Genomic DNA, 14998 nt, shown 5'->3' on the forward strand with positions numbered 1-14998 from the left:
CTGAAGTTCCTGGGGAAAGTTCCTGCTGTGAAGAAGCACAGCACACATTAAGATCCATCCTCCCTTTAGAAGCAGAGGCAGTTTAGAAGCAGAGGGTGATATCTAGACAGACGTATGTGGGGTCAGGGCTGAACTACAACCGTAGCAATGACAGAAGTAATTCAAATGATTTCACCGATAGAGGCAATGAAAGTCAAACACGTGCCTTTAAATAAAAATGGTTTATTCTCTTTCAATATAGCTTTTGTTCTATCCATAGCAGAAAAGAGCCTCCACGCCACTCAGTGCTATAACCTGGAACTGGAGCTCAGGTCACCACAGCGTCGCAATGACGGACAAACGTCTTTACAGCAACAACACTGGTTTGATCCGACAACAGTTCTCTTTTAAAAACAAGTGGGAGGATTGTGGGGAGGAGGAAGAAAGGGGGGAGAGGATGGGGGGGGGGGGGGGTCTGATCTGATTAATTTGTGACCAAGCAGCGTAGATTCCCGAGGTGTTGTTGGGAGAAGTTGAGTCCGTGTGTGTCTGTTTGTTGGTGTGTGTGTGTGTGTGTGTGTCTGTGTGTGCGCGCACTGCAAAATTGACATCTTGCTCCAGTATGGCTGTTGATGTGGAGGCAGAGGTTTCTGCCACGAAAAGGTCACAAGTTGAGGTAACAAAGATTCGTCCTGAACAGATGGAAGAAAAGAAAACACAGTTTAAGAGTTTAGTGTCTGCGGTGTTAAGATAGGCGCTCAGATCAAAACGGAACACATTGTGTGTGTCTGTGTGTGTGTGGGGGGAGGGTGTTAGTGGTCAAACATCACAACGATGTCTGTGAAAGACTTCCTGTTTATTTTGACCAGTATGTGCTGTTGCTCAGTAACCTGCAACTGAAGCTAACATTTCAAAGTAACTCCTCAGAGTTCAGTCTGATTGTATGTATATTGTGTGTGTATATACATACGTATACGTATATATAATATGATATGATATATATTATATATTATGATATATATATATATATATATATATATATATATATATATACTGACTTATTTTGTAACTGGAACTTCATTTTTATCACAGCTGTGTTTCCTACAGCGCCATCTTTCAACGGAACGTTGTCGTTTGCGCCCACCACCTGATGGAAATGCACCGAGCTGCTTTCTCTCTTTTTTTGTCTGTAGACTTTCAAAAGAATTTGCTTCACATTCAGTAAGTTCGGGAAATGAGGCTAAGACTTGTAACAGGAGCCTGCTTACTGTCACGGAGCTCCAGGTTAAATATTCAGGTTACACAGCACCAGGAGGAAGAGGAGGTGTGAAGCAGGCTACTGACATCTGATGTGTCAGAAACCTGATCACAGCCTGGGCATGTGTCCAGATAAACACAGGCACCTGCTCTACTGCAGGTCAGTGGAAGGTTTGTGTAGGTGCAGGTTCATGCTCTGAGCGTTACCTGCTCTCTGGGTATCATGTTGCATTGGAGCTGCTTATTGCCTTTGTGCCGTCTGTGTTGGCGTTTGCATGTTCCTTCACCACAGGATCTGAAGATTAAATACACACAGTGTCACTCTGCATCTGCTGCTGCAGCCAATAAAACAAACAAAACACACACATATTATTCAAACTCAGATATGCCATGCAAAAAAACAGTTATAATCGTTTCGTTGAGGTTTAGTTCTCAGAATCAGCAGCATGGCAGGTGGTAGCTGCTTGGAGACACTAACGAACTGATGAGTGTTTAACAGGTGTGTGCCTGCTGATACTGACAGAAGTAAGGGTGCCGCATGGCCTCGGCCGCTGTCAGCCTCTGCTGGTGGTCGTAGCGCAGCAGCTTGTCCAGCAGGTCCAGAGCCTCTGGACTCACCAGGTGCTGGTTCTCTGACTGGATGAACTGGTCCCAGCGCTTCCGTGTCTGCCTGCAAACATAAAACCAACAGATTATGTGACTGATCACAGCTGAACGTGGATTAAATGAACAGAAGCACAGGTGGGCTGGCCTCTGAGTAGGGCTGTGCGATTTGCTGATAAATGATCGTGAAGGGTTTGAACGTATCAGCGATCTACCAGAACGGACAGACGCATGAGTTTTTTCACTCGTCCAACTCTCAGTGCGCTTAATGTGAACACGACCAACCAATGACAGCCTCCCTGTTAGGAAGCTACGGCTGAAAACGAAAAGAGAACGGAGGAACTGGTCCCTAAAACGAACTCCACCTTCATGTTCGGTGCTGTTTCTGCCGGCAGCAGCGGCGCATCTTCTAAGCCTGTGTGTGTGCGCGCGACGTGTGTCACAGTGGAAGGGCCGTGTGTATTATAATGCTACGAGCGCGTACGCGCCCACCTCTCTGAACATTATCAACGTTATATTCAGGTTTGCTGCTGTTGTGCCGTCAGCACCTGTGTGTGTGTGTGTGTGTGTGTACATCAGATGCAGACAGAGGCAACGGCTAATGACGTCACCAAAACAATAACACAGGCATTTGATGAAGAGGCTCCATATGAGGACTCTAGTAAACGGTGGACAGAGGTGACAGCAGCAGCTCCGTTTGTCCTTAGATATGATTCCCATTAAAGTTTGATCATTTGTTCTAAATCACATTGAACTTTAAGAGTTACTTAAGTCTCAATACTGTATTTATTGTTTAACCTTAGGAGGCACACTTCAGTCTGTTTAAATGACTGTTGAATAATACTTTACAGAACTACATTAGTCTTCTTTTAACCTTAAAATTTTTATGTTTATTGAAAACTAATACTGAGTGCACGTTATCAGAGTTGTTGTTTGCCTTTAAAATCTACTGACAGTTTTTGAGAGGTGACAGAGTAGCTACCTGACGTCATTTACACAGAAACATGCAAATTAGTGTCAATGTAAAAACAAATCGTGATAAAATCGAGATTGTGATTTTATCATTAAAGAATCGTGATATAAAATTTTTTCCATATCGCCCACCCCTACCTCTGATCCTCCACCTTAAGGTAAATATGTTGCACTCTGAAAACACGACCGGTCTGAGAGGTGCAGCAACATCTAACCACAGAAACTATAGAGGAAGTAGACTGATTATCTGTCAGGCTGTCACTGAAAAAAAAAAACCCTGACGTGACAGTGCAACCGCAGCCTTCCTCTTTTTTATATGGTTCATTTAAACTGTTGTGTCAGTGCCAGAGATGCAGGCACACCCAGACCTCTGTGCAGGAAGAGAGCTGCTGTGAATACATGTAAATGCTGTTTAACTTCAGGCGACAGCAGCCAGCGGCTGATACTCACTGTCCCAGCAGGTCTTTGAAGCGAGTGTCCAGCTCTATGTGATATTTGTGCAGGTAACCAAAGAGCTCATCGGTGCCGAGAACCTTCGCAATGCGGACCAGCTGGAAGACACAGTTGTAGTCAGTGACAACAATAAAACCGCATTCTGTAGAAACTCAAGAGTATAGAGAGAGGGGGATGAATAGTAGGGATGCACTGTTATTATATTATTCTAAAATAATTTCATATTTTAGTTTCAGTTTTCGGTTTTGGCCAAGAAATGTATTTTCGTTGCGTCCCTAATGAATAGTTCCTTTAGACAACCTCACTCAATCTGAGCTCATAAATGTCACATTTCATAAATGACTGCACTTGTTTTTAATCATAAAGAAACCAGCTCGAAGTAACATCTGTGTTTTTGGGACAAACACGCGGGGCTCCGAGTCAGAGGGGGGTGTTGTATATAGGAAACCTACAGAAGCAGTGTGAACAGTAAAACCACAATGACACACGCAACACGAAGCCAGACACTCCGAGCAGCTCACTGTAGCCTTCCGGGAGCGATTTTAATCAGCACCCAGGAGACGCTTCCAGGTGTAGCTCTTATTGTCACCAGACAACCATAAACAGGTCCAGAGGGGAAACGAAAAACATGTGTTTTCCCTTCCAGCCTCACATGGAAATATCATTAGTGTGTCACTTCTTTGAATGGTCTCTGCTTGTAGCCATGATTCTGTTGTTTCCATAGAGCTGCAGGACTTTATATTACAGCGAACAAACAGAGACCAAAGGTACTAAATATGTAACTGGAGTGGGAAAAAAAGTCATATGTCTAGCCTGAAAGTTGCTGATAATATTTTACAGAATGAACTTTGTTTCATTGGAAACTGTCCTGTTAGTGACACAGAGGATGCTGCACTATGAAGTGAACTTAAAGGCAGGGTAGGAGATTTCACTCTGATGCACTTTTAGTTAAATTAGTGTGACTTCTCTTTATAATCTGATAGCAACCAATTAGTTCGGCGGTTTCGCTTTAAAACGAAGAATATGAATCATCTGTGGAAGCTATGAAACATCAGCCAATCCTACGAGGCGCACCTGCGCGTATAGTTGGCTGGTTGTCACTCTCTTCCTGCTCTGCGCGCATCAGTGAGGTACGTGCATGATGGCCGAAGTCACAGACTGGTTGGGAGGCGTGGCTTCGGGGTGAGCTCCGAGAGAACGTGGCACGTGTTTACTTTTAAAATCTCCTACCCTACCTTTACGAGAGGTTTCTGTGCAGAGTCATGCAGCCATGAAGAGAAGAACCTGCCCGGTTTACCTGGTCATAGTTGTCCTGGCCATGAAAAAACGGTTCCTTCAGAAAGATCATGCTTGCCAACATGCAGCCTAGACTCCACATGTCCAAACTGTAGTCATACATCTGGGAAAAAACACAAACGGAGAATGATTCGAACGCACTCTGTGAGAATGAGGGAGTGTTTTCATTGTAGATGAACGTACCTGATAGTCCACTAGCAGCTCGGGGCCCTTGAAATAGCGAGAGGCCACCCTGACATTGTATTCCTGAGCGGGATGGTAAAATTCAGCCAAACCCCAATCTATGAGACGCAGCTGAGGCACACAACAGGAAAAAACGTGAATCGCCTGTGTCATGAATGAATTCTACTCTCTACTAATGTGAGTCCATGGGTTCTAACAAAGCTGCATATGAATGCATTCAACAAAACACGTTGTGTGCAGCACCTTCCTCATCTGGTGGTCGATCATCACGTTGTGGGGCTTCACATCCCGGTGCATGATCCCCATACTGTGACAGTAGTCCAGAGCCTTAAAGGAGACATAAGACAGCATTATTAATCCTCAATAATTCATTTAATGGATAAATGAAACACCTGGGGACCTTTTTATTTATATCACTTAAAGGAGGAGATCTGCCTCCCCCTGCTGGTAGCAGGTGTACACAGCATGGGGGAGCAGGAGACTCCTCGCCTTCCTCAAAACATCATCACAGCTGTTTCTGTTGTTATGATGTAGATAAGATGAATTTACCTTTAGAAGCTCATACATGTAGTAACGGATATCATAGTCTGTCAGCTTCTGGTACAGCTCCTGTGGACCGGAGGAGAGATGATCGGTTAACACGACATCAGCACTTCAGCTGCCCTCTGTGTATGTACATGAGCTGGAGGGTTATGAGTGTTATTGATCATGGATATCAATGCCCCTGCACGGCTGGTAACCTGCTGGTAGTTCTGCGTGTATGCCGGCCAAACTCAAGTACCTTAAAATCTGTGTTATTGATGCACTCAAAGACAAGCGCTGGCGTTCTGGACTGCAAAGAGAGGACAACACACGGCTTAACTGAGGAGAACAGCAGGTAGGTGGAGATCATCATCACTGAGGTACGAGCATGACTGGATTAACACATGCAGACATGCAAAAAAAAAAAAAAAGAGCTGTGGCCGACTCACCACCGGGTCTTTGACTGTGTCCACCAGGCGGATGATGTTGGTTCCTCCTCGCAGGTTTTCAAGAATTTTGATTTCCCGTTTGATCTTTTTCTTCTTCACAGGCTGAAAGAGGTCACAACAAAGGATTAGAAACTAAACACAAACACTGCAGCCAGGGGCTCAGAAGGGCTCTGTCAGATCATTTAACGCCGTTTTCAAATTCCAGTTACACAGACTTTTATTTTGTAAAACTGAACTAAACTCGGATCTGTTGGCCAGCGGCTGAGTTCACCGTGTATGTCCTCTAGGGCTGCAAGGATTACTCGAGTACTCGAGTAATATTCGAGGACAAAATGCATCAACAAATAATTTAGTATTCGATTACTCGTTAGTGACGTCATTGAGAACGATTCTCTCATGATCAGCGTTTTAGGTGCAAGAGGCCCTGGGTTGGAACCGCTGGCGAGCCGTTCGCAGGTCACACAAAAATACTCGTTTGTTGCAGCCCTAATGTCCTCTAGCACTCAGCTGAATGACTGTTGTGTAACTTATTTTGTGAGGGTATTTGAGCGACAATGTTAACTTTGTTATCCGTGCACACACACAATCCAAAGGAGAGATCAAGTTAACATACATGGACCAACAATATGACCTGTGTGTGTGACCCGAGTGACCTCTGTGCACATGCAATGCATGCAAAACAAAATTACCCCAGTGTATGTGAGCTGTCCATACACCGAGTGGAGTGTGTGTCTGAGTCATTACTCTGTGTGTGTGTGTGTGTGTGTGTGTGTGTGTGTGTGTAAATCACCCAATAACCTTTGTGAGTGAGCGAGCCGTCCGTACTGAGCTGGGAATCGCTCATGTATAACAAACGGTTAAGTCTGGCGCTCACCTTGAGGATTTTCACCACCACCTTCTCATTGTTGGTCACGTTTATGGCCTCGAACACTTCGCTGTACTTCCCTCTGCCAAGTTTACGCACCAGCTGATAGTTGTCTTGATTGCTGAGGAGACAAAATATTTGTCAGCAATAAAACTTGGAAAAAAACACTGGTCATGCCCACAGGTGAGCGTCCAGCGGTACCTCCAGTTGGGTACGTGTGCGTCATAATCCCAGTACTCTCTGTTCTTCTGTGTGTTGACGTCGGTGTACACCCGAGCCTTGCTGCTGGCCGGCGTGGATCCGGGCATCGCTAGCTTCGGGGCTACGTGTCGGGGATCCTCTCCTCCCTCTGAATGCTGGTTGGCTTGATACTGGAAGGCAGCGCAGCGACTTTCCAGAGTGTGTGGCTCTAGGATCCTCGCACTGTGCTTACCATTGGCTTTGGATGCTCGTGCCCTCTGGTGAAAAACGCCGGGCCGGTCCGCTGCTGCTGCCGTGCACACTGACAGAGCTACGATGACAGACTGAGTGAAGCCCCTGAGCAGGATGTTGGGTAGGACGGCATGAAGCGCCGCCAGCTGCAAGAGGACAAGAGGTAGCATCAGCAGCTGTATGTAGTGAACGATTAATACAGTTATGATTCAGACTCACTGATTAATAATTTGATTTTGAATATGAATGATTAAAACACCCAGATCGTGCAGAAATACAGAAATTAATCAAACACAAACAGTCCCAAGAAAATCACGTATTGATCAATTAGTTTATTGTTCAAGCGTAGATGTCCTCGAGTTGGTTGCTTCACCTTTGCAAATGTGAAAATGTGCTGATTTTCCTTAATGTTGCTTTGAACTGCTGGCTGCACAAAAACAGACATGTAATGATCTCACACTGCTTTAGGACAGTATGAGACAACAGTGGGTCATCAAAACCTTTCAAAACATGTGAAATGTGGCTGTTAGGCAAGTCTCTGTCTGTTGTGTTAGCTTCAAGGTACTACTGCAGTAGTTTTAGTCATGTTTGTGTTGTTTTTCGTCTCTCTCTGTTAGTTTTAAGTCTATTTGGAATCGTTCCAAGTCTCTGTGTAGTCATTTTATATGTCTTTGGAGCATTTTGAGACTTTATGGCTACTTTTGTCTCCTTGCAGTTGTGTTGTGTCTCCTTAAATTTCTTCCTTTAAGCCTCTGAATCTACTTGTAGTCGTTTTCTGTCTCTTTAAGGTCATTTTAAATCTTTGTTGCCGTTTTCTGTCTCTCTGAGGTTGTTTTGAAATCTCTTTGTTGTTAATTTGCCTCTTTGGCGTCTTTTTAAGTCTCTGTAGCCATTTTTTTTTGTCTCTCGGTGGCTTTGTGTCTTTTGGTGGTCGTCTGTCTGAAGTTGTTTTGAGTCTCTTTTTGGTCATCTGTGTCTCTTTGGTGTGTTTTTGTGGCTCTTTTGAAGTCACTTCAGTCTTGAGGCCATCTTGGTCTCTTATTGGCTGTTTTGTCTCCCTCTGTAGTCATTTTGCATCCCATCAGAGGTGTGTGTGTGTGTGTGTGTGTGTGTCTATTAATATACATAGAGATGTCACGCCTTGACAGTCGTTTTAGTCTCTTTAAAATCTCTCTCTTTGTAACCAAACGCATCTCTTTGCAGCACGTTGCCCCTCTGTGGTCATTTCACATCTCTGTAGAGCCTGGAGGCGCAGGTGAAGTCCAGCAGGACCCCCCTTCACAGCGCAGGCCTGATCAATAATCCCTCCGTGTGTCTCTGAGCCCGTTCCTTCAAACCCCACAGACGGGTTCTATCGAACCTAAAGTCCGGGTTCACCACACGGAGCCTTTTCCAAACATGTGTCATTACAGTTGGACAAACAGCGACCGTGTCTGTCAGACTGCTCACAGGTTTCCTCCTCAGAACAGCATCACTGCCGCCACCTCTACCGCTAACTACCAAGCTAACTACTTACGTTGACCTAGCCAGCTTAGTTAGCGTTAATTGTCCAAATGTGGACCTCTACAACAGCAAAGCCTCACGGATGTACTCACGTAAATCACGTATTTATACACACAACATACAATATACACATACAACACTCTTAATATCAATGTTGACGGTTATACAATGTTATATCAATAACGATGCTAATAAGTTAGCCGGCTAACCTCGTCGTAGATTTATCCGAGCTCGGAGGAAGTCCGCCCGACATGAACGGTGCTGCGCTCGTTAGCGAACGTTACTCCCCGAGCATCGAAGCGGCACCGCCGGCTCTGAGGTTATCGATAACCTGTGTAATGTTCACGGTATCGGTGACGTATTGATTTAGTCAGATGGAGGGTGGTGGTACATCCAGCTGCGGTTCGTTAGCAGAACAGGATGGACTTCCGGTCTGCAGTAAACATCACCCGGAAGTGATCCTGGAACTGAATCATAAACAGATGAGTTTTTATTCCTGACAATAAATCAAGCCTACCACAAGTTCTTCAACTATTTAACTGATCACTACCTTTATTAGTTTGTAGTAGAAAAATAATAATAATAAAAAACAATAATAAATAATACTTCTGCTTTACTTTGAGCTGTTTTTGCTTCTGTTCAAAACAGACAAAAAACTGTGTAATAGCAATAAAATGTTTTTTTTTTTTACATTTTAGTGCTATTACACTGTTTTCTTTATAAATATTGATTTTACAGGGTGGTCATAATGCTTACAATGAAGTGATGGATGTCGCAAAACTTGAGTTTTGTCTCAAAACTTGAATTTTGAGACATCAGGACCGACTCCGGCCTTGTATTTAAACGATTTCTTTCAGTGGAATCAGCCGGGAAGCTTCAGGCAGAGAGGTAAAATAGGAGACAGGAAGGGGGGGGGATGACGAACAGCAAACAGGACAGGCTGGAGTCCTGGCCCCGTGCCGCTGTGACAGCACGTGTGATGAAGAACGCCGCACACCTGAGCTGTCATAAGGGTGGTTTTATTTTAATTGTCTGTATACAGTATGAACAGGAGTCTATATCGATATCCATATGTGTAAATCAATGCTTCATCACACTCGCTCACCTCATCAACACCCCAGCAGGAGCTTCTGAAGCAGACTCACCAGGATTTAAAATCCATGGCACACACACATCCCTCCCCTACCCTCACCCACCCACCCACTGCACTTCCCTTTTTTTTTTTTAAAACTCCAAAAGCCTTCTTTTTAAATATACTGCAAAGATTGTACAGAATATAGAAATCCACACAGTAAACTAAAGTACACACATTATTTTTTTTCCTCACTGGTATGAACCGAACACAGAAGTGGCAACTTTGAGGCTACTCGGATTAATCTGCTGAACGTCCTGTGGAAACGATACAAGGCCGATTCTTAGAAAAACAAAAACAAAACAATAATAATAATAATATTACTTTTGTTAGCTCTAACGCACAGTAACTAATGAAGCTAAGTTTGTGGCAACTTAATGTTTTTCTTTGAAGTTAAGGGTTAAACCTTCTGGAAATGAAACTAACGTGCCTGCAAAATACAGCAACCTCATTCAGAGTGAATAGAAAAGCAGGTAACATAAGCACTATACAGTTTTACATAGCGTATACACACGATCTATAATATAACAGAGTAGACTATGCCATGAATCAGTAGTCATAAATATTACATTGTGCATGTTCTATTGCACATGTCAAGTGTTTGTATGACACCGTAGGTACGGGTTAGTTACCTACATGTCATTTGTTTTAATACAAAGATGCAACGACACAGATTTCAGGACACTGGCTATACATTTTCACAACTCCACTTGTTTTTTTTCTTCTTAGGATGTTTTTCCTAAATAAACCAAAAACCTATAATACAACAGTGATATTAAAGTGTGATAAATATTCATGCACAAACAGATGATACTACATAAGATCTAGTTATGTGAAACGATACTGCTGCCCGAGCCAGCCGCTGCATGGGAGGGTTCTTCTTCTTCTTCTTCTTTCAGCTCTACTGGACATGAAATTAAAACACTAAAGAAAGTGATCGGTTAAAAAAACAAAACAAAAAAGGCACATGGATCGCAGAGGAGCCTACACATGAGGACACACACACACACACACACACGCATACAGACAGACACACACGTATCAGACAGCTGTCTGGATGTTCTTGCCATCTTTCCTTGACAATGGTTACAAAACAAACAACCAACATGCAACCACAGAGAAAAGGGTCCCACACTCTGAAGAAAGCTCAAGATCTTCACACATTTTTTACACCTGGTCAAGTTTCTTCCACATTATAAGGAGGCGTCCTGAAGCCCCTCTGTATCTGCCTTCTATTCAGCAAAGGGGAAGTCTGAAATTATAATCAGTGGGGGGGGGGGGGGTATAAACTACGAATGAGTGAGCGGAGGCTGGCACACTTTGTGGGCGAATGTCATGTCTGCTGCCCGGGGCTGAGGAGCAGCTCGGTTCATGGGATGCAGGGAGCCTCGGGGAAACTCTCGCCCTCGGCCGTGTGCTGCACCGTGTGCTCCTGCAGAGCCGTGAGGTCGACAAAACGCTCCCCGCACCACACGCACTTAAACTGGGTCTCCCGCGAGTGTACGCTCTGGTGTTTGGCCAAGTGCTCGCGCTGCTTGAAGCTTTTGTCGCAGCTGGCGCACTTAAAAGGCTTCTCCCCCGTGTGGACCCGGCGGTGGCGCTGCAGCTCGGACGAGTACCTGAAGCGTTTCTCACAGTCGGGGCATTTGAGCGGCTTCTCCCGGGTCGGGTCGCAGCGGTGCTGGACGAACTCTGAGGACGACACGAAGCGCTTGTCGCACAGGGAGCACTTGAGCGGCTTGTCCGTGCAGTGAGAGTTCTGGTGGCGCTGCAGCGTCGAGTTCTTCTTGTAACCTTTGCCGCACACGTCGCACTTGTACGGTTTCTCGACTTCGCCGCCACATTTGTGCCGCAGCAGTTCTCCTGATTGGCTGAAAGACTTCTGGCAGGACGCACACTTAAACAGACTCTCCATCCCGTGCACCTGCTGGTGGTAAAGCAGGTGGGACGGCTGGAGGAAGCCCTTGTCGCAGAGATTGCACTTAAACGGGCGATCGGCGGGGTTTTTGTGAGTGCGGCGGTGGCGAACAAGGGCGTATTGCTGCTTGAAGCTCATCTGGCATTCCTCGCACTGGAAAGGTCTCTCCTCCGAGTGGGTGCGTTCGTGCTGCCGCAGGTCAGACGGGCGCTTGAAGCTTTTCCCACATGAGCCGCAGCGGAAAGGTCGCTCCCCTTCCGGCTGGCATTGATGGTGCAGGAGCTCAGACGACTCTTTAAAGTGCATCTCACACAAATTGCACTTGAAAAGGTGCTCGCCCGAGTGAGCGTACATGTGCCGCACCAGGTGAGAGCGGTGTTTAAAGCTCTTCTCGCACACGGCGCATTTATACGGCCGCTCCGAGCTGTGTGTGCGCTGGTGATGGGCCAGGTGTGAAGACTGGCTGAAGCTTTTATCACACGTGTCACATTTGTATGGCTTCTCACCGGTGTGTATTCTCTCGTGGCGGGTCAGCTCTGACAAATGCCGAAAGGATTTATGGCACACCGAGCACTTGTACGGCCGGTCTGGCGAAGAAGCCTCAAATGAAGGAGGGGACGAGGCACTGATGGCGGCGCCACCGGACGTCTCCCCGGTGGAGGGTTGCTGGGGGTTGGCAGCCGACGAGGTCGGGGTGGCGTTTCCGGAACCGGGCCGGTACGTTTTCTCACAGATGGAGCACTTCATGGGATTGTTTCCATTGCCGTGCGAGTTGTGATGTTGAGCCAAAGAGGTGAGCAACGAGAAGCCCATCTTACAAACGCCGCACACAAAAGGCTTCTGCTCCACCTGCACGCACTGATGCTCCAGCAGGTCCGTCGCCTGGCTGAAGATCTTCATGCACTGCGTGCACTGGAACGACCGGTCCTGGCTCACCATGCACTGGTGCTCGTGAGGGTTAGCCAGGTGAGATATGTCATGACCGCAGGCTCCACACTTGTGCCCTCTCTCGCCCCCTACCTGTAAGGAGGGCTGCTGGGCTTGGACAGCGTGCTGCTGGCCGTGCTGGGGCTGCTGTAGGGAGGCATCTGGCTGCAGGACGACCCCGTACACTGCGCAGCCCAGAGGGTTGTCGGCCCCCTGGGGGAGCGTGTGCACAACAGAGGGTGGAGCCACTGCATGTTGCTGCTGCTGCTGCCACGCCTCTGTCATCCTTCCACTCACTTCACAGGCAGGAGCTCAGTGTTCAGTGGATGAGAGGGACTTTAGTCCAAACTGAGGATGGTGGATGTGGTTTCAGAAAAGCCAATGGAGGGGAGCTCAGCACTGTACTGGTGTTAGCACACAGTGAGAAACAGACACCTGCAGGGAAACAGAACCAATGATTTAGTAAACAAACACAAAGGACAACAACAAAACTGGCTCTCTGCAATAACCAGGTTTAGAATAAGCAGAGCGCCTGTCTGCATTTCAGCTCCTTCATTAGCTGAGGATAAACTGGAGCTTGCAGTTTGAAGGCCTGAAGCTTCCTCAGCGTTACCAAAACACACATAAAGCGTTATTAATCACCTGTAAGGCAGATAATAATAAAAGAGGATATCAGGAAGCGCTTCCTTTAGAATTAGCAGCTGAGCTTGCTTGGAGCTCATCACCAAAATGATGGTGGGCTTGGTCTATTTCCTGAAACAGACACAGGGTGTTTTTTCGGCTAAACGTTGGTTTTAAACGTTACGTGCCTTTGATAAAAACACACCGTGTCTGCTCCGTGGAGCTGGTTTTCCGTCTGAAATGTGTGTTATATGTTCTGAATTTGCTTCCGTTCCAGCTTGAAACTAGCGCTCCGACGTTAGCTTGTCAGCTGCGACTGCTAGCGGCTAACAGCTAGCTGCAGCTAACGACACCAAACAACTGGACTTCCTTTGCTTTTAACGCCGGTTATCTTTCACCACAAAAAACACGCGAATCTCTGTTTTAATCTGTGGTTACGTGCACACGGTAAAAAACAAAACAATAAAAACATATCAGACTGAAGCGGTGCAGCCTCATTCGGCTTCATTTGCCGCTTCATGAAAGGCCACAATAACTGGTCTAACGTTTGATATGAGCCTCTCTGCAAACGGACCCGAAATCAAACTAGGCCTCCCCGGAGCGGCGGGGGGAAAATCCGCCTCCTTGCACAGAGCCCCGCACATCTGTAACAAAAACACGCCACTCACAGCAAAAACACGCCACGGCGACTTACCCGAGCTGATTATTGATGCTTTTCGCTGCCGTTTTCGGTCTGGGGTCGACAACCGTCGGTGTTTACGGGACTCGGAGGACCGACGGTAGAGGGGATGCGGTCGAAGCCGGACGCCATCCTCCTGCAGACGGACGGACACCGGAAACCGCCACGCAGCGAGCTGCCGTCGCAGCTACAGGCGCTCCATGCCGGAGTTAACACCGAGGAGCCCGAACCGAGCCCCGGCGGAGATAAAGCGCTGCTGGAGTTCGTCTGAAGAGATTTCAAACCAACACAAAGGCGAACATTAGAAGGGTTAACGCGTTACAAAGTGGGATTCTCAACCACGACAGCAGGGGGCGCCGTTTCACTGATGTAGACCCCACAGGCAACAACTGACAAACAATTCCAACAAAAGTGTCTTTTTTTTTTAATCAAGGAAACAAATTAATTCTAAAAAAAAAAAAAAAAAAAATGCAAAATAATTATATTTTTATATTTTGAAATTTACTCAAATAACTGGAATGATGAGAGTAAATTAAAACACTTTACACGTGAAGGGTTACATGTTCGTATTTTAGTTTTTTGCAACATAGCTCGAACATTTTTATCAAGAAATGGAAAAACATGAATCTAGTGAGACACATTTGTTCACTTATGAATGTTCAGCATGCGGTGCACTGCTCCTGTGTCTGATAAAAGTCACCAGTCTGTGTTATTACACAGACACCAGCTGCTGTAAATAAGATCTGTTCTTACTCACCTGTCAGGTTAAACTTACTGAGCTGTCACTGTTGATGCCTCCTTTTCTCCAGGCCCTGTAAACCTGTGGTGGTGTTCCACAAGGCTCCATCCTCAGTCCCTTGGTGTTCTGTGTCCCATGAGGACTAGATGTCCTGAAACGTCTAATCCTGTATATGTAAAGGCCGGGCTTCCTGCTGAGGAAGTTAGTTCAAAAAGTTGTGGAATTCTGAATTTGTTGACCGTATGAAGTCTGTTACAACATTTAAAATGTTTTTTTCTATGTAGAAACAGTTGTGTTATTGGCACTAAATTCGTGTTTGTGTGTTTTTGTTTGTGGGAGTCTCAACTGGACTGACCCGCTCTTAGGTTTCACCCTCATTTAAAAAACAAGAGGCAGGGTCGGTCACTGCAGCTTGGTGTAAACAGGGCCCGGGGCCTGAAGGCAGACACACACCTGCAGAGTCAATAT

General features: G+C 46.0%; 2 protein-coding genes across 2 annotated transcripts; both read right to left on the minus strand.

Annotated features, from left to right (window-relative positions):
* Positions 1-202: 202 nt before the first annotated feature.
* On the minus strand, positions 203-7181 carry LOC114433589 (casein kinase II subunit alpha'-like). Its single transcript, XM_028402229.1, has 12 exons — positions 6781-7181; positions 6589-6700; positions 5715-5816; positions 5525-5575; positions 5293-5352; positions 4987-5070; positions 4744-4854; positions 4562-4663; positions 3262-3362; positions 1758-1906; positions 1444-1531; positions 203-671 (listed from the first exon to the last, which is right to left on the minus strand). The coding sequence occupies exons 1-11, from the start codon at positions 7179-7181 to the stop codon at positions 1458-1460; spliced, it is 1347 nt and encodes a 448-aa protein (XP_028258030.1). The 3' UTR covers positions 203-671; positions 1444-1457.
* A 2635-nt stretch (positions 7182-9816) lies between these two features.
* LOC114432885 (zinc finger protein 319-like) lies at positions 9817-14135 on the minus strand. The gene is made up of 2 exons (XM_028400961.1): positions 13807-14135; positions 9817-12926 (listed from the first exon to the last, which is right to left on the minus strand). Exon 2 carries the CDS (start codon positions 12774-12776, stop codon positions 11016-11018), a length of 1761 nt encoding a protein of 586 aa, XP_028256762.1. The 5' UTR covers positions 12777-12926; positions 13807-14135; the 3' UTR covers positions 9817-11015.
* Between the last annotated feature and the right edge of the window lie 863 nt (positions 14136-14998).

This window comes from Parambassis ranga, chromosome 3 (assembly GCF_900634625.1).
Source record: "Parambassis ranga chromosome 3, fParRan2.1, whole genome shotgun sequence".
Taxonomy (NCBI): domain Eukaryota; kingdom Metazoa; phylum Chordata; class Actinopteri; family Ambassidae; genus Parambassis; species Parambassis ranga.